The sequence below is a fragment of the Vidua macroura genome, chromosome 5 (assembly GCF_024509145.1).
Source record: "Vidua macroura isolate BioBank_ID:100142 chromosome 5, ASM2450914v1, whole genome shotgun sequence".
Lineage (NCBI taxonomy): Eukaryota > Metazoa > Chordata > Aves > Passeriformes > Viduidae > Vidua > Vidua macroura.
The window spans coordinates 72246239-72269148 of NC_071575.1; the positions used below are offsets into that span (position 1 = coordinate 72246239).

General features: G+C 51.1%; 3 protein-coding genes across 3 annotated transcripts; 1 reads left to right on the forward strand and 2 right to left on the reverse strand.

Moving 5' to 3' along the window:
* The first annotated feature begins 33 nt into the window (after positions 1-33).
* CEP41 (centrosomal protein 41) lies at positions 34-12054 on the forward strand. Its single transcript, XM_053978992.1, has 11 exons — positions 34-117; positions 422-485; positions 1366-1413; positions 4629-4690; positions 5351-5420; positions 5853-5979; positions 6698-6852; positions 7090-7157; positions 7770-7884; positions 8570-8785; positions 10406-12054. Exons 1-11 carry the CDS (start codon positions 85-87, stop codon positions 10543-10545), a joined length of 1098 nt encoding a protein of 365 aa, XP_053834967.1. The 5' UTR covers positions 34-84; the 3' UTR covers positions 10546-12054.
* Positions 12055-12727: 673 nt separating this feature from the next.
* Positions 12728-15584, reverse strand: LOC128808146 (carboxypeptidase A1-like). The gene is made up of 11 exons (XM_053978990.1): positions 15520-15584; positions 15254-15335; positions 14925-15059; positions 14742-14843; positions 14546-14647; positions 14366-14467; positions 14151-14261; positions 13862-13961; positions 13347-13537; positions 13078-13162; positions 12728-12949 (listed from the first exon to the last, which is right to left on the reverse strand). The coding sequence occupies exons 1-11, from the start codon at positions 15582-15584 to the stop codon at positions 12762-12764; spliced, it is 1263 nt and encodes a 420-aa protein (XP_053834965.1). The 3' UTR covers positions 12728-12761.
* Positions 15585-16374: 790 nt separating this feature from the next.
* On the reverse strand, positions 16375-21487 carry LOC128808144 (carboxypeptidase A1-like). Its single transcript, XM_053978987.1, has 11 exons — positions 21423-21487; positions 19622-19703; positions 19083-19217; positions 18847-18945; positions 18207-18308; positions 17808-17909; positions 17588-17698; positions 17316-17406; positions 16974-17173; positions 16635-16719; positions 16375-16562 (listed from the first exon to the last, which is right to left on the reverse strand). The coding sequence occupies exons 1-11, from the start codon at positions 21485-21487 to the stop codon at positions 16375-16377; spliced, it is 1260 nt and encodes a 419-aa protein (XP_053834962.1).
* Between the last annotated feature and the right edge of the window lie 1423 nt (positions 21488-22910).

A 22910-nucleotide genomic window follows, 5' to 3' on the forward strand; every position in this document is an offset into this window, starting at 1 on the left:
GGGCGTAGTTGCGGGGTGGGCGGGAGGCGGGAGCGCGGCCGCGCGTGAGGGACGGGCGGAGCGGGCGAGCGGCCGTGAGGGGAGATGTCGGCTCGGGGCGGATTCGGCGACCCTCAGGTGCCTTGAGGGGCTTTCCCTTCTCAAAACCCTCCGGGCGGCGAGGGGGGGCACGGGGCACGGCCGGGGGGGATGGTTCGTGCGGCCCCCGAGGCCGGGAGAGCTCCGCGCGGAGAGAAAACGGGGAGTTCTCCTTTTAAATCAGCGGGGTTTAATACCGAGATGAGGATTCTGGGATTTCTCGCTTGTCTTTCTGTCTGTTAAAACCCTTCAAATGACATTTTCTGCTCCTATTCCTGTTTTTTTTTATTATTATTTTATTTTTTTTTAATTTTGGCTTCTCGTCTTTTCCGTTTTGAAACAGCTTCTAACCCGGCGCATCCCCTCGAATCCCAAGTATCAACATATTAAAACTCGTCTGGATACTGGTAAGTAAAATTATTGTGGGGTAAAACTACCCGAAATTGGTGTAGGGTGACAGAAAAATATAATTAATGTCTTAATTATCTCTGCCCGGAGCTAAGTCACCCCAAGCCTGCAGAATCCTTATTGTAGTTATAACTTGTCTCACCAGATATTATAAAAATTACAGAAATTTCCTATTTGCAATTATTAAAAATATAAAAACCTCCTATTTACAATTTTCCTTCAAAGCTGAAATTAAAACAAGCGCAAACTATACAATTTATGTGCATTTATATATTTTTTATGTACTTATGTGTATTTATCTTCACACATCACCGTGCACCCCCCTGAAAATTGAGATTAAATGCTCTGTGTGTAGATGACCGCATGTTTAAAGTCTTTGTTGCCTTAAAACCTGTTTATTTATTTATTTTTTCTCTACTCTTCTTTTTTAAAGAACAGTTTGGGGGTTAAATAGGTTTAAACTGGGTCAGGCTCTGTTGTGGTGGTTCCCATAGAAATTACTGGTCTTGGAATTTCTGTCCATGGACTTTTCCTGTATCTTATCAAAGGTGTGGGTCAGGAGAATTATTTGAGGGGTGTCTTTGTGGTTTTTTTGTTGTTGTTAAAGCAGCTGAATTTTATCCAATAATGTTATCTTCTAGTGTTCTCACCAAAATGCTGGGGAAGGAACAGCATATCCTTGGATTTTTCTGTTTAGCTCTGCATTCCTTGAGAGAAAAGAGGAAAACTGTGCCATTTTTGTACCTTTTATTGCCACTGTGAAGGAGGATCTACAACAAACAGCTGTTTCCTTCAAGGCAATGAAAATTTAAGCCTCAATGGGCCTGAAGAAAATAAATAATTGTAATTAATTGATTTTTTTTTTTTTTTTGGTTACAGGAAATAGTTTGTCGAAATACATGGAAAAATTGGAAGAGATCAAAAGAAGTGAGTACCTGGGGAGGAGCAGGATGGGTTAAAAACGGGTTGGTTCAAAGCTCAAAGAGCAGGAGATGAATTCCAGGAGGTTTTCCTTGGAAATCTCCACAGATTGAATTGAAAAATCCAAGCAGGAATCTTCCAGATCCTTCTTTGTTATTGGATTTTATTATTGGAAGCTCTCTGAGCTAAGAAATCCAGGCTAGACTGATGTGGGAAGATTTATGGATCATTTCTGAGACTTGTATTTCACTTTTAGGTCATAACTTCAGCTCTTTTATCTTTATATAATTTCAGCTCCTATCAAAGTACTCCAAGACAGGAAAAAAACAAGCTCATTTTTTGTGTTTACATTGTTTTCACCACTCCTAAACATTGATATTTTGAAGGCTTTAGGTTGCTCAGATTAATGAAGGCCCAAATTATTTTTATTTCTCTCATTTTTCCACCAAAACCAGGCTTTTCAAATAATTTTTCCCAACAAAACCAATGATTTATGACTTTATTCCCAGCTTATTCTCACATCAGGAGCCAGGAAAGCTCTTCAACCTCAAAGCTGCATTTATGGAGGTGAAAAAAAGCCCTGAATTGAGCTGAAAGCTGCATGAATTAGGATTTGAAATGTTCAGGTTTAGTTGTCAGCCCCACTTTCTGAGGGAGCTCAGGGGAATTTATTTGTGCAAAACAGGCCTTTGTTTGTGGTTGGTTTGTTGGGTTTGGGGTTGGTTTTTTTCCAAACACTGCAGGTCTTTGGGAGGGGAAAAATAAAAAGAGGAATGACCTTGAGCTTTCCAAAATGCTCTATTGACTGAGATTTCAGTGCTGGACACTGCCTTGCTTTTTATTTGTGTTGAAAATCTTGGGGGTTTTTTTGTGGGTTTCCAATCTCACCGTGGATCTGTTCTTTTATTCCCTCCTTTTTTTTTTTTTTTTTTTTTGGGGAGAAACTTTCTCATTCTCTGCAGGCTGAATGGACACGTTGTGTTCCCAGGGAGTGGAGGAACTTCTCCCCCTTGGTTTCTCAGGGATAGATGACACCCTTTGGATGCAGATTTAAATCCCCAGCACAGGCACCTCTCTGTCCCTTATGTAACGTGAGAGATTTAAATCCACGCCATCAAAAATTAAAGAGCTGCACCCACCACAGTCCATCCTTTGGAGGATTGATTGACTTGAGGACACACAGGAGGGCTCTTCCTTCTCTCTGCTGTCGCTTCCCTCCTCTCCCAAAGCCCTCAGGAGCCCATCCCTGGAAAACAGAACCATTCCAAGCAAAACCATGTCAGAAAATTCCAACGGATCCGCCAGGACCGGACCGGGTACGTGGGGTTGCTTTTGGAGCTGGAAGCAGCACTTCTGAGCTCTCTGGGAAGGCATTTTGGGTGGCAAAGGCAGGATCTAGGGCAAAGAGGCTTTTTTTGGGGTAAAAAGTCCTTATTTGAGGTGGGAAGGAGCCATCCAGGAGCTGCATCGTTTGGCAGCGGTTCTGCTTTAGTGTTTTTTTATCCATCCAGCACTTCCCAAGCTTTGCTGCTTCTATTTGTCCTTCTAAATGAAGTTTATTTGCCGTGACAGAAAGGCTCTTTTTTGGCCTTTGCTGGGCAATTTTAATCCTTAAGCAGATGAAACAGGAAATAATTACAGGAAAAAATTGTCGCTGGGTTTTTTTTTGAATTAGAGGAAGATTTAACAACCACAGTTGAGGTTTGAAACCTGGTGGTTTTGCAAGAACCACGAGGGTCATTTCCCAGGTAATTGACATCCTGCAATCCAGTTTCTGCACCTCCTCATCCTGCAATCCAATTTCTGCACCTCCTGTGCTTCAGCCCTGTGGTTTGCATGTGCAGTGGGTATTTTGGAAGGGCTCCTTTTTTCCTAGGACAACTTGTGAGGAGCAAAGAGGTGCTTGTTTTGCAGCCTGATCAAAATGATTTCGGGCAGGATGTTGAATTTGGGGAACTCTGAATGTGTTGGGAAGAGATCTCAGCCTCCAGCATTCCCATGGCTCTCTAAACAACTCAGCTGGGGAATTTCCATAAGCAAATCCCACAGGAATTTTTTTTGTGTGGTGGCTGCAGGAATGTGCAGGGGAGCCCTTCCCCCTTCTCCTCATCTCCCCTAAGCTAATGGAACACTCAGCAGATGGTTTCAGAGGATTTAGAATCGTTGAACTGAGTGGATTTGCCCAAGATCCTGAGCTCCATTGTTATCCCTAGGAGTTGAACAGCTGGAGAGGGACCAGCTCCTTCCCAGCCCTGCCTTTCCCAAAGGACAAAGCTCCCATTGCTTCCCAGGACAGGTTATTCCATATCAAGATGTTCCTACTGATACCCATCCTGGCTTCTCTTTCCTCCTCCCACCTTTTGTTTCACTCCAGGAGGTTTCTCCCTTCCTCTGCAGGATCTGGATGGGACCAGGCTCCCACCTTGGCTCTGGGAATCTCTACTCTGGATCTTTGCCAGCAGCTCTGCTCAGTTTTCTTCTTCCCTAAGCTGTGTCTTCAGGATTAAGATTCAATTAGGCCAGTTTCTTGTATTAATTACCCATTAAGACTCAATTAGTCCAGTTTCTTGTGTCAGTTATCCGTTCCTTGCGAGATCCGTGTCAGCAAGTGGAAAAAATCAGAATTTAATGATCAGATAAAGTATTAAAATCTTGGATTTTTTCAATTGTTAAGATGAAACCTGCGTGTTTATCTTGGTATTTGCAAAGACATGATGCCCCGTGCTCTGATACTGCTGTAATTTACACAAATTAAAAATTAAGGTAAGTTAATCTTTTGGTTTAAGGAGCTGTGTGACTCCAATGGGCCCCAGAGAACAGCAGGGAAAGGGGGAAATCCTGAACTGCTTCCTGCCCCAGCACCATGGAAATCATAAATTCATATTTGAGTCTAAAAGCAACTAAATCTTCCTCTTCCACTTCATCATGTCTGGACAAGATCTCTCTTTATAACTGGTCTTAATTAAAATTTCTCTTTATATCTGGGATTAATTAAACCTCCTCTTTATAACTGGTATTAATTAAACCCTTTCTTTATAACTGGCATTTCACAAACTCTCCAGATTTGCTGCTCTCATCCTTCAGCACAAACCTGCCCTGAATTCCTGCTTGGCTGTGGAAGAGTCTCAGAGAAAAGCTGGGATTAAGCCGTGACCTGGTGTCTAAAAAAAACTGGGAATGAGCTGAAAATTTACCTTGTCCTCTTTGTTTTGTTTTTGTAGATTACAGGTATAAAAAGGATGAGCTGTTTAAAAGGCTGAAGGTGACAACTTTTGCTCAATTGGTACGTACAGATCCCTCTCTGGCCTCCAAAATCTTTTAGGAGCAGCATTTTTCCTTGGAATAAAAATTCCTCTGTAATTATTTAGCTTTAGTTGTAATTATTCTGTCTTGGTTTAATTCTACCTTTAATAAAAGCAAATAATTCATTTCCACATTGGCCAAATGCCTTAATTACAAATTAAAGTTTGTGGTGACTACATCTTTGAAATTTATTCCTTATTTGATTTGTCCATTAACTTAAAAGGATCTTCAAGGATTGTGCAAAAGAAAAAGGCTGTGTAAAACAGCACCTAAATCTGAATTTTGTGTCTGCAGCCCTCCGTGACCCCAGGTTTAACTGCAGAACGTGGGCAGCTGGGACTTCAAGGCTGTCTGTGCATTATTTTATTTAACAGCAGTGAATCATGATATTTTAAAAAGTGAAAAATTGATCAGGAAATAAAGAGCTGGGGAGTGCTGGTTCAAGAAAACTGCTTCAAACTAGAAAAAAAAAACCCAAATTGTCTTCTCAGGAGAGAAGGAAAGGGAAGGTCAAACTTGGAGATGCAAAGAGTGGGATCCTGCAGACTCGGGATTTTTTTTTCCCCTGGATTGTTTTCCTTGAGCTGCTCCCTGCCGTGGATGTGGGGATCAGTGTCTGCTTGTTTTTTGTGCCCTGCAGGTTCTCCAGGTCGCCTCTCTGTCCAATGAAACCTTAGAAGTGACAAACGAGGAGCTGCACAAGCTGCAAGGTGACAACACTGATGGCAGGGACAAAGGGGGAGAGCTGGGGGTCGCTGCCAGGGGGTGAAGTGGCAGAGCTGGCACTGCAGCAGGGCTTAATCAGGGGGAAAAATGGAAAAATAAAACTTCACCTGTGGCTTGGGAATAGAAACACTCCTAACAAAAGAAGGGTTTGCAACTAGGAAAGGCCTTGTGCTGGCAGCAACATAATCCACATCAAAAATTCTGTTTTATTGACTTCTTCAAATGAGAGCTCAAGCCCTAAAAAATCTGTTGGCTCTTTATTATTTTAAATAAGGAGGCTCTGGGTAAATTCTCCTCATTAAGAGGATGAAGCTAAAGCTGTCACACTTTTCTTTCCAGGAATAGAAACTGCCCTTAAAACCTGTTTGTTTACCTCCTGCAGCTCCTTAGCTCCTCGTGCCCTCTTCTCTCCCCAGATGCTGATGGTGCAGGTGACAACGCAGCGGGGACAAATGGGAAAGGGAGCCCTGAGGGGACACCCAGCCCTGTCCTGTTCCTGAACAACTCAGGAGCCGGGGAATCCCATCGCTCCACGCTCCAGAGGTGCCTCACAGTAACATCATTTTCTTCCTGGCTTAGCTGATGATTATTTGAGCCCAGCTGCTGATTTTAAATTGCTGCTGAGTGGTTTTATCCTGTATTTCTCATTAAAGCCTGGGTTTGTAGGTGAGAGGGGGGGGGATTGGCAGGATTTCCTGTTGGAATGGGTTTGGATTAAACAGCAACCCAAGGTTGTTGTCACCTGATGAAGGTCTGACAAAGAAATGTGTTTGTGGGATTCCATCCAGGCCCCCACATTCCAGAATTTTGGGGATAACACAGTGCTCTGGTCAACTCAGTCATGTGCATTCCTGTTAGTGATGGTTTTGTGTGGATATGGAGGGACAGGACACAGGGAATGGCTTCAAAGTGACACAGGGATATTGGGAAGGAATTCCTGGCTGGGAGGGTGGGGAGGGGCTGGAATAGAATTCCCAGAGAAGCTGGAGCTGCCCCTGGATCCCTGGCAGTGTCCAAAGTTGGGCTGGACAGGGTTTGGAGCACTCTGGGATAGTGTCCCTGCCCATGGCAGGGTGTGGAATGAGATCCTTAAGGTCCCTTCCCACCCAAACCATTCTGGGATTGAGAATAACTCCAAACCCACCATGTGAAGAGATCCCAGGATGGTTCAGGAAGAGGCAGCTTTATGCCAGCTCTTCCCCAGCCTTGGAAGTGGTGGGGAACCACAACAGCATTCCTTAACCTGCCGTTCCCTTGGCAGCGTGATCAGTGGGGTTGGGGAGCTGGACGTGGAGAAGGATTCTCCGAAGGAGGAGGAGGACACCCAGGCCAAGGAGAGGCCTTATCCCGACTGCCCGTTCCTGCTGCTGGACGTGCGGGACCGCGACGCCTACGAGCAGTGCCACATCGTGGGAGGTGAGCAGCCACAGTGCCACAGGCACCTGGGCACGGATTTCAGCTCTGGGAATGCCAGCTCTGCACTTTGTCCCCCAGCTGGGACATCACTGGGTGTCCCAGTGCTTATCCCTCCTTCCTGGGAGGGGATGAGGGGCCTGAGCTGATGTTAATCCCATACTCAGTGGGTTCTCAAGGCTGTTGGTGTTCAGCCTCTGGATGATTTTCCCTCTTTTTGTTTTATTTCCCCTTCTACAGCTTATTCCTACCCCATTGCAACGTTGTCTAGAACCATGAATCCATATACAAATAACATTCTGGAATATGTATCCTTTACATGGGAACGTGAGGGGATGTTGGTGGAAAAATCCAAAATCAAACTTAGGCATCTCAAAAGGGGTGGGACGGGTGGTGGAGTTGCCTGGTGCAGCTCCACTGCCCCCATCAGAGGCTGGATTCTGTTTCCTCAAAGCTGCTCTTGACTCCAGTGAGAGCTGCCTGGATTTGGCATTTCCCTGGATTTGGGCTGCTGGAAGGCCAAGCCAGACTTGGGCTTTGCTCTCCTGCTGTTGCTCCAGGGATGCATCCATCAAATCCTTTGGCTTCCTGTCAGCACCTTGATGGGACTGGGGACAGACAGAGGATTACTAAGTGGGATTAGGTTGATCATTCCCAGGCTGTTGATTCTGAGGGGAGGTTGTAAACAAAGGGGCTGTTGCCATTCCCAATCTTCAAGCAATGCTGGATCCAGTGGGAATTAAGCTGTGCCTGGCAAGCCTCAGCCACTGAGAATTCTGCAGAGAGAAGGTTCCTGCTGGATGCTTGCAAGCCAAGTATGGAGTATTCCCCTCCCCAATCCCACTTGTGTCTTTTGCTTCCTAAAATGTTTCAATATCCTCTTAAGTTCAGAAGTGACTCCTTAACAATTCCCATGGCAGAAAAATGCCCATGGAAAAATCATCATCGTGTACGACAACGACGAGCGCTTGGCGAGCCAGGCGGCCACCACCATGTGTGAGAGGGGCTTCGAGAACCTCTTCATGTTATCTGGGGGTAGGTGGGGCTGGGAGAGCTCCCCAGCCCTCCTGGGGGAAAGGAGAGTGGGGAGCAACTTGTGGGAGCTGGAGATGGGAAGGATCTGGGTTGTGGAATCACGGGATGGTTTGGGTTGGAAGGAAACTGAAGGATCATCCAGTTGTGTCCCTATGGGCAGGGACACCTCCCACCATCCCGGGGTGGCCTTGGACATCCAGCCTTTCCTTGGACATTCCAGAGATGCAGGGGCAGCCCCAGCTGCTCTGGCAATTCCAGCCCAGCCAGGAATTCCCAATTCCCAAGATCCCATCCATCCCTGCCCTCTGGCACTGGGAGCCATTCCCTGTGTCCTGTCCCTGCAGGCCTTGTCCCCAGTCCCTCTCCAGCTCTCCTGGAGCCCCTGGAATGTGCTGGAAGCTCTCCCTGGATCCCTCCCTTCTCCAGGGGAACATTCCCAGCTCTGGGAGCAGCTCCAAGGCCTCCTCTGGACTCTCTCCAGCAGCTCCACGTCCTGCTGCCGTTGTCCCCAGAGTTGGACTCCATGTGGGATCTCACCTGAGCAGGGCACAGGGGCAGAATTCCCCCCTCTCCTGCCACCCACATTTCTCCATCCAAACTTTGGCCCTGCAGCTGCATCAGTCCCTCGTGACTGGTCCCTCCTGACCCATCCAGCTGGGATAACAGCTGCTCTGTGTCCCTGCAGGCCTCAAGGTCCTCGCCCAGAAGATCCCAGAGGGCTTGATCACCGGCACGCTCCCCGCGTCCTGCCAGGTGGCAGCTCCCACGGGAACTGCCCGGAGGAAAGCGGCTCCCAGGCTGCCACCCACACGTGCGGAGAACAAGTGGAGGTTTTCTGCAGATGACCTGCAGAAGTTAAAGCATTACCTGGCTGAGGAGCAGATTCCTTCAGACACTGCCAGTAAGAGTCCAGTGCTGCCTTTTTGGGCTTGCCTAGAAACACAGGGCCAGGCTGATGCCTCAGGGTTTAGCTTTTATATTTTTCAGTTTCTGTGCTGCTTTAGTGTGTGGGTCTGAGCTTCACATTATGGGATGCTGAGCTCTCTGCACAGAGCAGGGAGACAAAACAATTCCTGCTCCAGCTGGGCACCAAGGACAAATGATCCAAAGCTCAGGCCCAGGAGCACAAACAGCGTGGGCTGGAGAGAGAAAAACAAGCAGGATGGGAGTGCATGGGCTAAAGCTGGAATGGGACAATGAACTGCAAGGTGCAAATGGAGCAGAGCTGATCCCAGTGAGAGCCCCCGGGAGCGCTCGTGCATTTTGGGACCATTTTGGTTCCTCTTGGGTGCAGCCCTGGCTGGGCTCTGGTGCTGCCCAAGGTGGATCCATGCAGGAGATCCTTGGAATAAATCCCTGCTTTATTCTTTAGCTCTGCCCAGCCTCTGCCCCAGCTCAGCCTTCACAAGGCATCAAGGCAAAATTAAAAGTATAAAAGGGGATATATTTAATGAAAGACCTTCAGGTACATTAAGGGCAGATGAAGTTAATTAACCTTTTATGTGGAGTTTAGTCATGCACTAATGATTTGAAAAATATAAAAGCTAAAATTCCAAGGCATCACCAGAACATGCTTCAACCTCATCATGGAATGGTTGGGTGGGAAGGTGTAGGTACAGAGTTTGTGGTAATTGGGAGTGGGGCTGTGGCTGAGCTTCATCCCTAATGGGCACAGCTGTGAGCAGCAGGTGAGCAGCACTGACAGCAGTGAGCCACGGAGTGCCCAGGAGTGCTGAGCCACCACACAGGGAACAGAGGGCACACAGTGCATTGCACAAACATGAGGGGATGAAGGGTTGGGCTAAAGGATGAGAAGGGCAGGTGCTTGCAGCTTCTGAAGTGACATGATGTTATTCTGTGTGGGTTGAGGCTTTGTGATATTGTGTGGTGACACTCTGGGTATGGTGGCTGTCTCCACTGTGACATGTGCTGTGACAGGATGGAGGGATGGAAGGAGGGATGGATGGTGCAGGCACACAGTTTGTGGTAACTGGGAGCTGTACAGTAATGGGCACAGCTGTGAGCAGCAGGTGAGCAACATTGAAGGCAATGAGCCACAGAGTGCCCAGGAGTGCTGAGCCACCACACAGGGAACAGAGGGCACACAGTGCATTGCACAAACATGAGGGGATAAAGGGTTGGGCTAAAGGATGAGAAGGGCAGATGCTTGCAGCTTCTGAAGTGCTGTGGTGTTACTCTGTAGGGTTGAAGCCTTGTGACATTGTATGGTGACACTCTGTGTGTTGTGGCTGTCTCAGCTGTGACATGTGCTGTGACACTAATGCAGTAGAGGATTTGAAAAATATAAAAGCTAAAATTCCAAGGCATCACCAGAACATGCTTCAACCTCATGGTTGGGTGGGAAGGGACCTTAAACCCCATCCATCCCACCATGGGCAGAGACACCTTTCCCTATCCCAGGCTGCTCCAAGCCCATCCAATCTGGCTGGACACATCCAGGGATGGGGCAGCCACAACTTGTGGACAACCAATTTGTGATGTGGGGTTGTTTTTCCCGCAGGCCGCCTTTCCCGGGGTCTTTCAGGCCACGATTCCAAGCTCTCATCCGTGAGGAGCAACCCCAGCCCTGCTCGCACCATGGGATCCCTGAGCAGCCGCTCCCACAGCAGGACCAGCATCCAGAACAGGCCCTGGAAATAAATGAGCATCCAGGTTTTGGGGAATCCTGAGCAGTGCAGCCCGTTTGTGGTTTTAGGAATCGGCAGGGAAAAGCAGCCGTGGTGAGAATTGGCAGCTCGGGTAAGGCTGGGCAGCTGGAATGATGTTTCCTAGAAGCAGGAATGGCATCACTTGGGGTGCAGGGCAGGACAGAGGTGATAGAACTGGTTTTGTAGGGGAGGGAGAAAACTGCTAGTAAAGGCTGGGACCAGTAGAAACTGTTCCACAAAGTTTTTAGTCCAGCTGAAGGAATTTGTGTCCGTAACATTCCTGGGCCGTGCCTGGAGCCATGGAATGGAGTGAGAGTGAACAGGCCACAAATCATCTGTGAGCACAAACTTTGGTGGTTTTAGCAAAGATAAATACATTCAGCAACTTGCCAAAAGTGAGAGAAGATCCTGGAAGGGTTGTTTGTTGCTTTTTTTAAATAAATTATGATAATGAACAGAAGTATTTGTAATAAAGAGGTTTTTTATTGCTCAGCTGGTGCTGTGACAGTCGTGCTTGCTTGTGGACACTTTGTGAATAGTTGTGTCTTTTTCAAGGTGAGAGAGAGGAGGAGAATAATTGGAAGTTTTTTTCCCAATGACTCCTTTTCCAGTGGTTTTTTAGGAGTTTCTTTAAGGTTTAGGGTGGCTGAAGGAAAATTTGCTGCTGCTGCCTCACCAGGGTCCCTAAAACAGAGCGGGGCCCTGGAATCTGGAAGTGACCAGGGTAAAGGTTTCCTGGAAAGTGAGTAGCACAATTTTCCTCAAATTGGTGCTTCTGGATAACCTGGGAATCCTCTGATTTTCCTGAGCTGTCTATGGGACACTTCAGAGGTGATTTTGGAGGGATTCTGCTCTCCAGTTTTTCCATCTGGCATTGTTGAACCTGGTCCTGGTTTAGCTATTGTGGTCTTGTGGGGTTTGTGTGTATTTTTGGATTCAGTGGTTTTTCCCCTTTTTGAAGCAGACAATCTTCAACACATCCCAAAACTCACGAGTGATTTTGGGATAATTCTGGTGAAAGGACAAAAAGTAGGAGAAATGGCACATAATTTCCTGTTGGGCAGCTTAGGATTCAACATCCCTATTTATCTTTTATTGTGGCTCTGAGTGTGAAATCAGACAATGCTGATTTCAGGACTGGCAGGTTCAGTCTGATCAGGTCCTGCTGCTGTGGGAGTAGATTTTTCCAGCTCCATGAGCTCTTGGAAGTGTCATTGCATTGGCTAAAATCCTGGTTTTGCTATCCAGCTGTGGGAGACAGATCCAGAATCCCTGGCTGCTCTGTGCTGCATGAAAACCTCCTGGTGAAACTGTTGGACAAAACTGGCTTGAGTTGTTTGAGATCCTCCAAATCCAAGGAATCAAAGCAAGGACTGGATGTGCTTTCCCACCATCTCATTGAATTTGTGTGGATTTGGACTCTTGGTGTTGTTTGGAGCAGAGTCAAACTCTGTAGAGGCTGAGAGGTTTAATTGTTTAATTTAATAAAATGTAAATTACAGCGTCTGTTTGGGTGATTTATTTGCAGCTTTGAGAGCTGTGGAGAGCCTGGAAAAGCTGGGAGTGAGCAAGGGCTCAGCTCCCATTCCCTAGGGATTGCAGCAGGTAAGGAAGGATCACACAAGAAAGGTTTGGCTGGGAAAGAGACCTTAAAGCCCATCCGGTTCCAACTCCTGGACACCTTCCACTGTCCCAGGTTGCTCCAAGCCCTGTCCAGCCTGGCCTGGAAAACTTCCAGGGATGCAGGGGCAGCCCCAGCTGCTCTGGCAATTCCAGCCCAGCCAGGAATTCCTAATTCCCAAGATCCCATCCATCCCTGCCCTCTGGCAGTGGGAGCCATTCCCTGTGTCCTGTCCCTGCAGGCCTTGTCCCCAGTCCCTCTGCAGCTCTCCTGGAGCCCAAATAAATCCTGCTGACTTCATTTCCCAGAGCCCAATTCCCTTTCCATCCTCTGCCAGATCAAAGGGAAAACCACCACCTTCCTTCCTTTTTGTTCCTGCTATTTTCATGCCCTTTCAATCAATTCCTTTTCCAGGCCACTGGCCCAGCACTCCCTGTTTGTGCTGGCACCAACTCCAGCTCCGAAAGGGCTTTTCCACCCAATTTGGGAAAAAGGAAAAACAACCACAAGCTTTTCTCATTCTTCTTCCCATTTATTTACTGATTGCCTTCTTCCCTCTCTCCAGCTGCTCCAGCCCTGATCCCAGCTCAGTAGATGTTGTCCCGGGCGTGCTCCATGATGACCTTCAGAGCCAGCCAGGTCTCCTCGGCGGTGGGAACGATCTGTCTGGCGGGCAGCAGGAATCCGTAGCGCCCCGTGTCCCGCAGCTCGAAGGTGAAGGAATATTTAATCCCCTGGTTGTAGGTCCAGTCGACGGTCGATCCACTCGCTCTGTCTGAGGGAGGAAAAAACGGGGGGGGATTCGGAGCCTCGATCGCTTTGTACAGGAATCCCATGGGATATTTGGCCGGTGTGAGGGATGGTTTTGGGATTTGGGGATTTTGGGGCTGCCCCAGCACTTACAGATGGTGGTGATGATGCTGCCGTACTCGTACTGGGTGCCGTACAGGGAGGACAGAGCTGCCACGGCCTTGGCAGAAATCATGTGCTGGGAATACAGGGAAGGGGGAAAGATGAGCCAAAGAAAGCAAAAACCTGTGGGATACAGCTTTTTTCTGGGTGCAACAAAGCTCCTCCCAGTTTCCCAATGGATGCAGGGCAGAGGTGGCTCCTCCTTGGAGCAGCAGAAGAGCTCAACCCCATCCCAGCCTCTCGAAGCACATGGGCCTCACCAGTTCCTGCTCGTTTGGTGCCGGGGTCTCGGTGTAGCCATAGGGGTAGAGCAGGAGCTGGGAATAGCTGTGGATGGAGACGAAAGCCTTGATGTTGCCGTGGCTCTTCACAAAGTCCACGATGGATTTCACCTCGGGCTCCGAGTTGGGGTAGGGTCCGTGGTACGTCTCCGAGCAGGAGTTTCCGCTGGCTCCGGCATCTGCCGAGAAGAGGATGGTGAGAACACAGTGGGAATCTGGGGGCTTCCAAGCCCAAGAGGTATTCCCACCCCTCAGCTCCTTGGTGGTGATTAAGGAATGCTCCTGGGGCTCCTCCTAGAGATTTGTATGGTGACTTTCATTTGTCACTGGGGGACATCAAAGCCCTCAAAGCCCTGGTGGAGCCCAAACCCTCGGCTCTGCCACGGAGAGCAAATCCCACCTCTTCCCCAGGGGACATCAATGGATCTTTGAGCCAGAAACAGCTTTGGAGCCTCCAGCTGGAGAGTGGAAATGCTCCACAGATGAAAGGGGACAGCTCTGACCTCCAAAACCTGCGTCCCAGTTGCGGTTGGGGTCCACTCCGACACAGATGGCACCCGAGTGCCTGGACCTGGTCTTGCGCCACATGCGGTTCTGGAAGGGCAGAGCCACCTCAGCTGGTGCCCAGGGCTGGAGCTCCACAGCTCGTGGTGGTCCCCATCCCATGGAAACATGGGTGAGGAGGCTTTGCCCTCTCAGGGATATGCAACACCCCAAATCCTGCTCCCCAGCCCCATCCAGAGCAGCTGTAGGAACCAGGGAGAGGAAATCCGGGGCGGGTACCGTGGTGTGGGTGTAGGCAAAGCCATCTGGGTTGGTGACAATCTCCAGGAAGATGTCCATCGTCTCCAGGACGGAGGCCACACCTTCGTTATTCGCGTGATCCTGGACAATCTAGAGAGGATGGAGGTTTGAGGCTCCCTGTTCTCCCTGTGGGACACCCACCTGGATCCCACAGCTCCTGAGGACCGGGTGGCCCTTTTGGGATGTGTCAGTACCTTCTTGGCAAACCAGACGCCGCTGGCCTGTGTCACCCACTCGCGGGAGTGGATCCCGGTGTCGATCCAGATGGCCGGGCGGTTTGTGCCCCCTGTGCTGAACTGGGAGAGCAGAGAGGGCGGGTTGGCTTTGTCCCGGTCGCCACTTTCCCCTCTGGATCACCATCCCCAAATCCTCACCTTGAGCACGTAGAGGGGACGGTTCTCGGTCGAGCGGCCAATCTCCAGCTTGCTCACCAGGTTGGGGTTCTCGGCCACCAGCATGTCCATGAAATTGTAGATCTGGGAACGAGACATGTGGGGGTCACTCCCAGCTCACCCCCTGCCCAAGAGCAAACTTTTCCCCCCAAAATGCCCCAATCTTGTGCTTTCCCACCTCATCTAGGGTGTGGTAGGTGTCATAGTTGAAGGTGCTGGTGTCGAGCGGCAGCTGGCGGCTGCTGCGGAGCATCTCCATCTGCTCCTCATCCAGCAGGGCCTGTGGGACAAGGGTGGGATGAGCCTCATTCCCACTGATGGGATCCCAGCTCTCCCCCGCCTCCCCTGCAGCACCGCTGACCTGCACATCCTCGATCATGATGGAATAGGAGACCCCAGCGGCCTTCAGGTGGGCTTTGACCGCCTGCAGGCTGGGGAAGGGCACGCGGATGTCCACGGGAAGTCCGAGCCTGCGGGGAGCCAGCCAGAAATCCAGCTGGACGGGGAAAAATTGGAGATAAGGGGTGAGATCCTGCCTTGGGATGCACCCCCCAGCACCAGCCTGTCTTGCTTTTCACCGCTTGGTTCCCATAATCCCACATCCAACCCCATCCTTGCTTTGCTTGAGGGGTGTAAAACAAAGGCTGTGGGCTGGGGGGTGTCCCCAAAATCCACCTCCACACCCAGTACCTGCAGATGCTCCAGGTCCTGCAGCTCCTGCACCTTCTGCAGCTCCTCATGGCTCTGGGGCACGACGCGCAGCACCTGGTGCCTGTGGGGTCAGGGGGTGCTGGGGGGTGTGGGACGAGCTCCGGCCCCATTAGTCTGACCTAACCCCACCCATCCATCCCCCCATTCTGGGGATTTCCCCTGAGCCTTTTCCCTGTGCTCCCTCAGGGCTGAACCAACTCCTTCTGCCCCACCAGGTGCCACCGTCCCCATCCCGGCCCCCTTACCCAACGAAGGTCTCAGTGCAGGTGGCCACTGCCACCAGGGCAGCCAAGAGCACGGGGAGCCTCATGGTCAGCGGGGAGAGCTGGTTTCACATCCCAACAGCGCCCTGGGGCCTCTTAAATCCCATGGGATGGCGGCCCTAGCCCGGCCCCTCCAGCCGTCCCTTTTCCCAGGGCCCTGGGAAGGCTCTGGCTGCCACCAGCCAAGGTCAGGCCCTGCTGTCCCCATCCAGGCGCTCCCAGTCCTGGCCAAACCTGTCCCCATGAACCTGCTGGGGCCCTGGTGAGTCAGCTGCCAGCAAGGTGAGACCGGGAGGTGCCAAAATCCCACAGCCTCCAGCGCTGGCTGAGGGGAGGGAAAGAGTCAATTTGGGTTGAGAATGCGCAAAACGCAGATTTTCACTTGGGGCTTGGTGAGCTGGATCCCTGAGTCACAGTGCACGGGAAACTGGTTTAAAATTTGGCTGAGGAAAGTGGTGTAAAGCTTGGCCCAGGACAGAAGTCAGAGCAGGTGACAGTTGTCCCAGTAGCCAAAAATAAACAGCAAATACCCTTAGGGTACCCCACGTCCCTCCTTGTAGCCCCCTGGGAAGGGATGATGAAGCAAATCTGCTCAAAAACCCACAAATTTGGGGTTGCTCGCCCAAAAAACCCCATCTCCTCCCATGCAGGCTGTTGGCTCCAAAGGATGGGGACTTTGAGCCAAAGTCATGAGGGGAAAATCAACACCTGCAGGGCTAGGAGTCCTTTTCCACCCTTTTTTAGGAGTTTAGCATGGAAAAAAATGAGGGTGTCTGAAACCACTGAATGTCCATGAGGATTTATTGAGAGGAGGGAATGCCGTGGGAGATTTTGGGGTCAGTATGGATGCTTCAGGACGTGGACCATGATGTCCAGGAGCGCCGGCCACGTCTCGGTGGCAGTGGGGATGATCTGGGAGCTGGGCAGGAGGAATCCGTAGCGCCCCGAGTCCCTCAGCTCCAAGGTGAAGGAATATTTCACCCCGTTGTCGTAGGCCCAGTCGATGGTGGTGCCTCCTGCCATGTCTGCAGGGAGAAGAGCCCAGATGGGAGCCCATTCCCGAGGGATTTGCTGCGGGATGAGGGAGGGATACTCACAGATGGTGTTGGCGATGCTGCCATAGGTGTATTTTGTCCCGAACACAGCAGCCAAGTCACTCACGGCCTTCTTGGCCAGTTCATTCTGCAAAGGAACCACCAAAAGTGGTGGGATCTGGGGGATTTAGAGCCCATCATTCCCCAAACCTTCTGCTGTAGGTTTTCCCAAAAACCCTTAATTTTTGAGGTTTGAGGTCCATCTCACAGGACCTCCTCCAGGACCCAGGTGCAGGGGTTCAATATTTGGGTTGCATCTAACGAGAGGAGCAGGGAAGCTCCTGACGTGCTCTGCCTGACTTTGCCAGGTAGTCACAGCCCCACGTTTTGGGGCCATCTCACCATTTCCTGGTGGTCGGGTGTGGGCGCCCTCCTGTATCCGTAGGGGAAGAGCAGCATCTGGGAGTAGCTGTGGATGGAGATGACGGATTTCACGTTCCCGTGGGTGCGGATGAAATCCACGATGGCTCTCACTTCCCTCTCGGAGTGGGCGTGAGGGCCATGATAGGTCTCGGAGCAGGGATTGCTGCTGGAGCCAGCACCTGGAGCAGGGGGAGGAGGAGATCCAGAGAAGATCCCTCAGGAAGGGTTTCCATCCCTGGGTTTCTCTGCTCTAGCAGAAAGTTTTGATGTTTTGAGGCACAAACAATGCCCGGCGTGGGGACCTGGTGGCCGAGGTCTCACCTCCAAACCCAGCATCCCAATTTCGGTTGGGATCCACTCCGACGCAGCGGGATCCAGCGTTGATGGACCTGGTCTTGCGCCACAGGCGGTTCTAGGAGCGCACGGAGAGGAGACTGGAACGGGGATGTGAACCCCAACCCCTGCCAAGCATCTCCAGGGATCTCCACTCACCGTCCCACGTGGGGAGGAACATCCCTCCCCACCCAAAAACCACAGACAGCCATGGTTGGGAACAGCGCTGGAACATCCCCCCACGATGTCCCCACACTCACAGAGCTGTGGGTGAAGGCAAAGCCGTCAGGGTTGGTGACAATCTCCAGAAAAATGTCCATGCTGTCCAGGATGGCCGTGACAGAGGGGTCCTGCCCGTATTCCTTGGCGATCTGTGCATGGAGAGGTGCAGGAGCTGCCCTGGTGCCCCTCGGACACAAGGGGTGGGACGGATGCAGGGTAAGAACTGGGGTCCCACATCCCAGGTGATCCCAAAGTCACCTTGTTGGCCGTCCAGACACCGGTGGCTTGGGTGATCCATTCCCGTGAGTGGATGCCGGTGTCCAGCCAGATGGCCGGACGATTCGGTCCCCCAGTGCTGAACTGTGCAGAATCACACCATTTTTCCAACTATTGAGGTTGGGAAAAACCCTCCAGAATCATGGAATCCACCCTGTGCCCCATCCCCACCTTGTCCCCAGCCCAGAGCCCTGAGTGCCACATCCAGGGATTCCTTGGACACCTCTAGGAATGGGCTCTCCAAAGCTCCCTGGGCAGCCCTTGCCAAGGCCTGACCCCCTTTCCATGGGGAAATTCCTGCTGCTGTCCACCCTGAGCCTCCCTTGGCACAACTTCTCATCCTGAGGGGGATTTTCAGGACGAGGCTGCCCCAGGACCCACCTTCAGCACGTACAGGGGCCGCTTCTCGTAGCTCTGCCCGATCTGGATCTTGCTGACGAGGCTGGGATGATCCTCCACCAGGACGTCCATCCACTGGTAGATCTGGAAGGAGGAGCTGTTGGGTCACGAGGCTCAGCCTGGTTCTCACCTTTTGCTTTTGAGGGTATCCAGCACTGGCTGCCACAAGCAGAGCTTCCCTGGGGAAGATCTGGTGCTTCCCTGGAGACCTGGGACTCTCCTGGAGAAGACCTCGTGATTCCCTGGAGAACACGAGGTGGCTGAGGCTCTGTGTGAGCAGGGAAAGGCACATCACGAGGTTTTTGGAAAAGTAGAATGAATGGTGGGGGGAAAAGCTCTGAGAACCACCCCCCCCCAACACCACCAGAGCCCCAACCAGTCCCAAACTGGGCTCCAAGCACCCCCAAAGTGAAGCTGAAAATGTCTTCCACAGGGTGAGAGATTCCAGGCGTGGCCATGCTGGATGTGGAAGGTTTCCCAGTCTCCCATCTCAGCTAAAAGCTCCACCAAGGAGGAGAAACATGTCCCAGGGAGGTCTCGCTGTCACAAGAACTCACCACAACCTTCACCACATGGATGTGACCCCAGCAGGACAAAGCCAATGCTCTGCAGAGAAAGGTACCTCATCTATGGTGTGGTAGGAGGCGAAATCGAATGTCCTGGAGCTTCTCTTTACCCTCCTAGACCTCCTCATGCTTTCCTTTTCTTCATCCAATAGTTCCTGGTTAGGAGGCAAAAAAAAACCCAAGATCAAAAAGGTTGGAAGGAGCCAGATTTTTCTTCTTGATTTCCAACTGTTTGGACTTTCTCTCAGGATTGAGCTGCAGGAGATCATCCTGTTCCCATCATAGCTGTTACCTGCACGTCCTCGATCATGATGCTGTAGGAAAAATTATGGGAATCCAGGAATTTTTTGACTTCTTGGAGGCTGGGGAAGGGCACCCGCAGGTCCACGGGGTGGCTGGGGCTGTTGGGGTGACGCCAAAAGTCCACCTGGGAAGAAGAAGTTGAGCTGAAAGGGAGAACTCGGCCCCATCCTTCGCTGGTGCTCATCCACTGAGCTCCCCAACACCTCCAGGGGTCTCACAGGAATTTCCATGAAGGATCTAAAAAGGTTTTTGGACAATTTTTGGGCCACAGATGGATGTCTGCATAGGGATTTACAGAAGTGTTTCAGCCCAAGTTGTTTGAGTAAGTACTTGTGGAATGTTCCCAGTTCGCACGAAACAGGAGCTCTGAGCTCAAAGAGCCCCAGGTTAAATTCATATTTATATGGTTCTAAGTTATACATCTCAAAAATGGGGAGGAAAATTGGATTGGGTGGCAAAAGGAGGAGGGAGCCCTGGATTCCCCAGGGTCTGTGACCAGGGAGGTGCTCAGGACCCCTGAGAGCTCACCTGCAGCTCCTCCTGCTCGCCCAGCACCCTGAGCAGGACGATGTGCTCCTCGTTCCTGGCTGTGACACGCAGGACCTGGTCCCTGCAGGGAGGCAGAGGGGTCACAGAGAGGGGACTCTGGCCTGGGGGGAGGCTGGGAAAGCTCCACACCGGCTCAGAGGGTTGGAAAATGCATCAATATTTGGTGTTGAGAGAAAACAATGCAGGTTCAAAGCAGCCATGACAGGGAAAGAGCAAGTGCTGGGAGCCTGAGATGATCTCCAGCCTTGTTTGATCAGCTCCCAAGATGTTGGGCAATATCTCACATGGATATGTTCTCTGTCTATGGATGTATTCCCTAGCAGAGGTCCCAGTCCAGCCTGGCTGGGCTTCCCAAGGACAGGCACAACCCCTGGAAAGGAGGAAATGTTCTGTGGGAGAGAGGTTTTCTTATCTCAGATCAATCCTCTACCTCCAACCTCTCCTGTTGGGCAGTGCTTAAAGCCACTCCCAAAATGGCACAAAATTCCTTCACCTTTCCCCTTTCATACCTTTCATCCTCTTAACTCCCATTTATCAGTTTAACCACTTCCCCAAGGTGATAGCAATTTCCATTCTGTGCCTGGGGGACTCAGGCAGGCATTAAATCCTTGTGATTTTTTCCTGAATCAGGAAGCAGCCCTGACGTTCCCTGGCCAGTCTTGGCTTGCGGCTGCTCGGATCCCTCCCGGCCACCCCCCTGCCTGGAGGAGAGTGATGGGATCCTGGAGGGATTCCTCAACCACGGCATCGTGTCCAAGGAGGAAGGAAAGCAGGGAGGAAGGTGGGTTGTTCACATCACAGAATATCCTGAGCTGGAAGGGGCCCATAAGGATCAAATCCAAGTCCAGGCTCTGCCCAGACACCCCAACAATCCCACCCTGTTCTTGAGAGTGTTGTCCAAACACTCTTGGATCTCTGGCAGCCTTGGGAATGTGACCATTCCCTGGGGAGCCTGGGCAGTGCAGTGATCCTCGTTCTGGATCAGGAACCTTTCCTGATATCCAACCTAACCCCCCCTGGCACAGCTCCATCCATACCCTGGGTCATGAGATCACCAGCTCTGGCTCCAGCGTCAGTCCAGCTGGTGGGATGTCCAGCATCCTGAGGGTTCTTTTTTATGGATAGGTTTTCCCTACTCTGAACATGGAATTCCCACTTCCTCTACAAATTAGTTCTCATTGCCAGTCCATTTCTGGAAATGGGTTGGAAGCTTTGGGAGTTTTGGGTTGTCCTGACCCCCTGCTACATTCCATGCCCCCTTCTCAGCCTCATTCCTGCACTGGTGCTGTTCCTATCTCCAGGAGCTGCAACCAGGATGTTCATCCTGGAAAAGTGCTGGCCTCCCTCCACAGGGCTCCTTCTCCAGCCACATCTTGTTCTTTCCCACGGTGTGTTATTCCCAGAAATCCTTGGCTGTTATTCCCAGCAATCCTTGGGTTTTATTCCCGACAGTCCTTGGATGGCTCCACAGCCATCGTCTTTGAGCCATACAAATGCTCCCCATATCCTCTGGGATTCCACAGCCTTGCAAAGCTTGGAGCGATGCCCTCAGGCTTCAGCATTCCCTAATTTCAACCTGCTGCACGCTCCAAACCTCCCTCCAAACCTGGGCTGAAACCAAATCTTTCCTAGTTGGCAGAAAACCCTGTCGGATTTCCATCCTTTGGGATGTCACCCTTCTGGTTGACCCTGAAGGACGGTGGGTGGGGATGTGCCTCTCTCAGCTGGATCCCCATCCCAGCTGTAGTGTCCCACCACCCTCTGTCCCAGCAGGACTCACCCCACGAAAAGCTGCTCGGTGCTGGTGACCCCCAGGAGGGCGAGGAAGACCAGGAGGGTCTCCATGGTGGGTGGGAGCAGAGCACAGCCCCGAGGACAGACAGAACCCCCTCGGTGGTCGGGGTCCCTCCCGGAGCTCCTCACCAGGGCCGCATCCGCCGTCCCCGTGTCGGCGTCGGCAGCGACAAACAGAGCAGGCAGGAAGGGCTCCCGCGAGCCCAAATGTTTGCTTTATTTGGCAAAGTCAACACAAGAGCAGCCAAATTAGGGAGGATCTGATAACGTCTTCCTCGGTGAGTGGGCCTTGGATGAGTGTCCGTGCTCCCAGCTCCGAGCTGCCGTGGGCACGGGCGGCTCCCAACCCACGGGCGTGGGACAGTGGGGATGGCGTGGTCACAGGAGCCCCAAAACCACAAGGAAACACCTCTTTGTTTCCATGGATTTCTTCATTACACATTGCTATGAGTAAGTCAATCCTAATTATGATTAGTAATGCATGTGTAATTACAAGCTACTACAAAGTTACTTGCAGAAAAAGGAAGCATTTAAGCATAGACTTATTTATGATTAATTAGTTTATGCATACATTATAGATATAGATACATTTAGTATATATATATATGAAATGTAAAATATATTATTCAAATTATTCATCAAACCATTCCCAGGAGTGGGGTCACTTGATGGTGGATGAAATCTCACTTCAAAGCTGATGGAAGTCGTGGAGCTCAGAGGTGCACAAGGACGTTCAGCTGGGGTAACGCTCAGACAGAAAGGCTCATTTTTGGGTAGAAAATGAATTATTTTTATGTTTTCAGTGTAAGCAGTGGCTCTGGAGCAGCTGTCACTGACTGGGGCTATCCCAGGAGGTCAGTTTGTCAGAGGTGTCTTTGTTCCCCAGTTAAAGCAGCGTCTTTGTTCTGCAGGTTACAGCAGGGCCTTTGTTGGGCCTTATCTACACTGCCCCTGAGCTCCCACCGCGCTTGTCAGGGATGCTCCAGGTTCCTGGGCTGTGTTCCCAGGCTGGCAGGCACCTCCCAGCGCAGGTTGTTACAGCTGACATCCTCTGACCATGTTTTTCTCCATTAAATCCAGGGGATTCTGGCTGCACCAGGAGCAGGAGGTGCTGTGGGAAGGTGCTGGGATCTGTTGGGGCTTTGCAGTGCAGAACTGGTGCTGTTGCTGAGGTGGTTCCAGGATCTTCCTCGGGGCAGGATCATGGGGTGGTTGAGGTGGGAAGGGACCACGGGAGGTCTGTGTTCAATGCCTGGGTGGAGCATGGTCAGCTCTGGGGACCCACCAGGGCCCTCCTCGTTGGATCTTGGAGTCCTCCACAGATGGAGGCTGCACAGCCCCACTGGCACCAGGTCCTGCTGCTTCTCCTCCTGGTGAAAAGCATGTCCTGCTATCCCTCCTGGTTCTCCCTTGTTCCAGCTGATGCTGTTTTCTCTCCCATCACTCTCTGTGGTGAAGAGCCTGGCTGTTTCCT

Bases quoted from the DNA above. Each gene is read 5' to 3' on its own strand.
- CEP41 (XM_053978992.1), top strand. From the start codon at position 85: ATGTCGGCTCGGGGCGGATTCGGCGACCCTCAG. The intron at 4,691-5,350 runs GTACGTACAGAT...TGTGCCCTGCAG, and splicing joins TGACAACTTTTGCTCAATTG to GTTCTCCAGGTCGCCTCTCT. The intron at 5,421-5,852 runs GTGACAACACTG...TTCTCTCCCCAG, and splicing joins GGAGCTGCACAAGCTGCAAG to ATGCTGATGGTGCAGGTGAC.
- LOC128808146 (XM_053978990.1), bottom strand. From the start codon at position 15,584: ATGAGGCTCCCCGTGCTCTTGGCTGCCCTGGTGGCAGTGGCCACCTGC. The intron at 14,648-14,741 runs GTGGGAAAGCAC...TCTCGTTCCCAG, and splicing joins CCTACCACACCCTAGATGAG to ATCTACAATTTCATGGACAT. The intron at 14,262-14,365 runs GTACTGACACAT...CATCCTCTCTAG, and splicing joins GCGTCTGGTTTGCCAAGAAG to ATTGTCCAGGATCACGCGAA.
- LOC128808144 (XM_053978987.1), bottom strand. From the start codon at position 21,487: ATGGAGACCCTCCTGGTCTTCCTCGCCCTCCTGGGGGTCACCAGCACC. The intron at 18,309-18,846 runs GTACCTTTCTCT...TCCTCCTTCCAG, and splicing joins CCTACCACACCATAGATGAG to ATCTACCAGTGGATGGACGT. The intron at 17,174-17,315 runs GTGAGACCTCGG...CCCCTGCTCCAG, and splicing joins TTGGGATGCTGGGTTTGGAG to GTGCTGGCTCCAGCAGCAAT.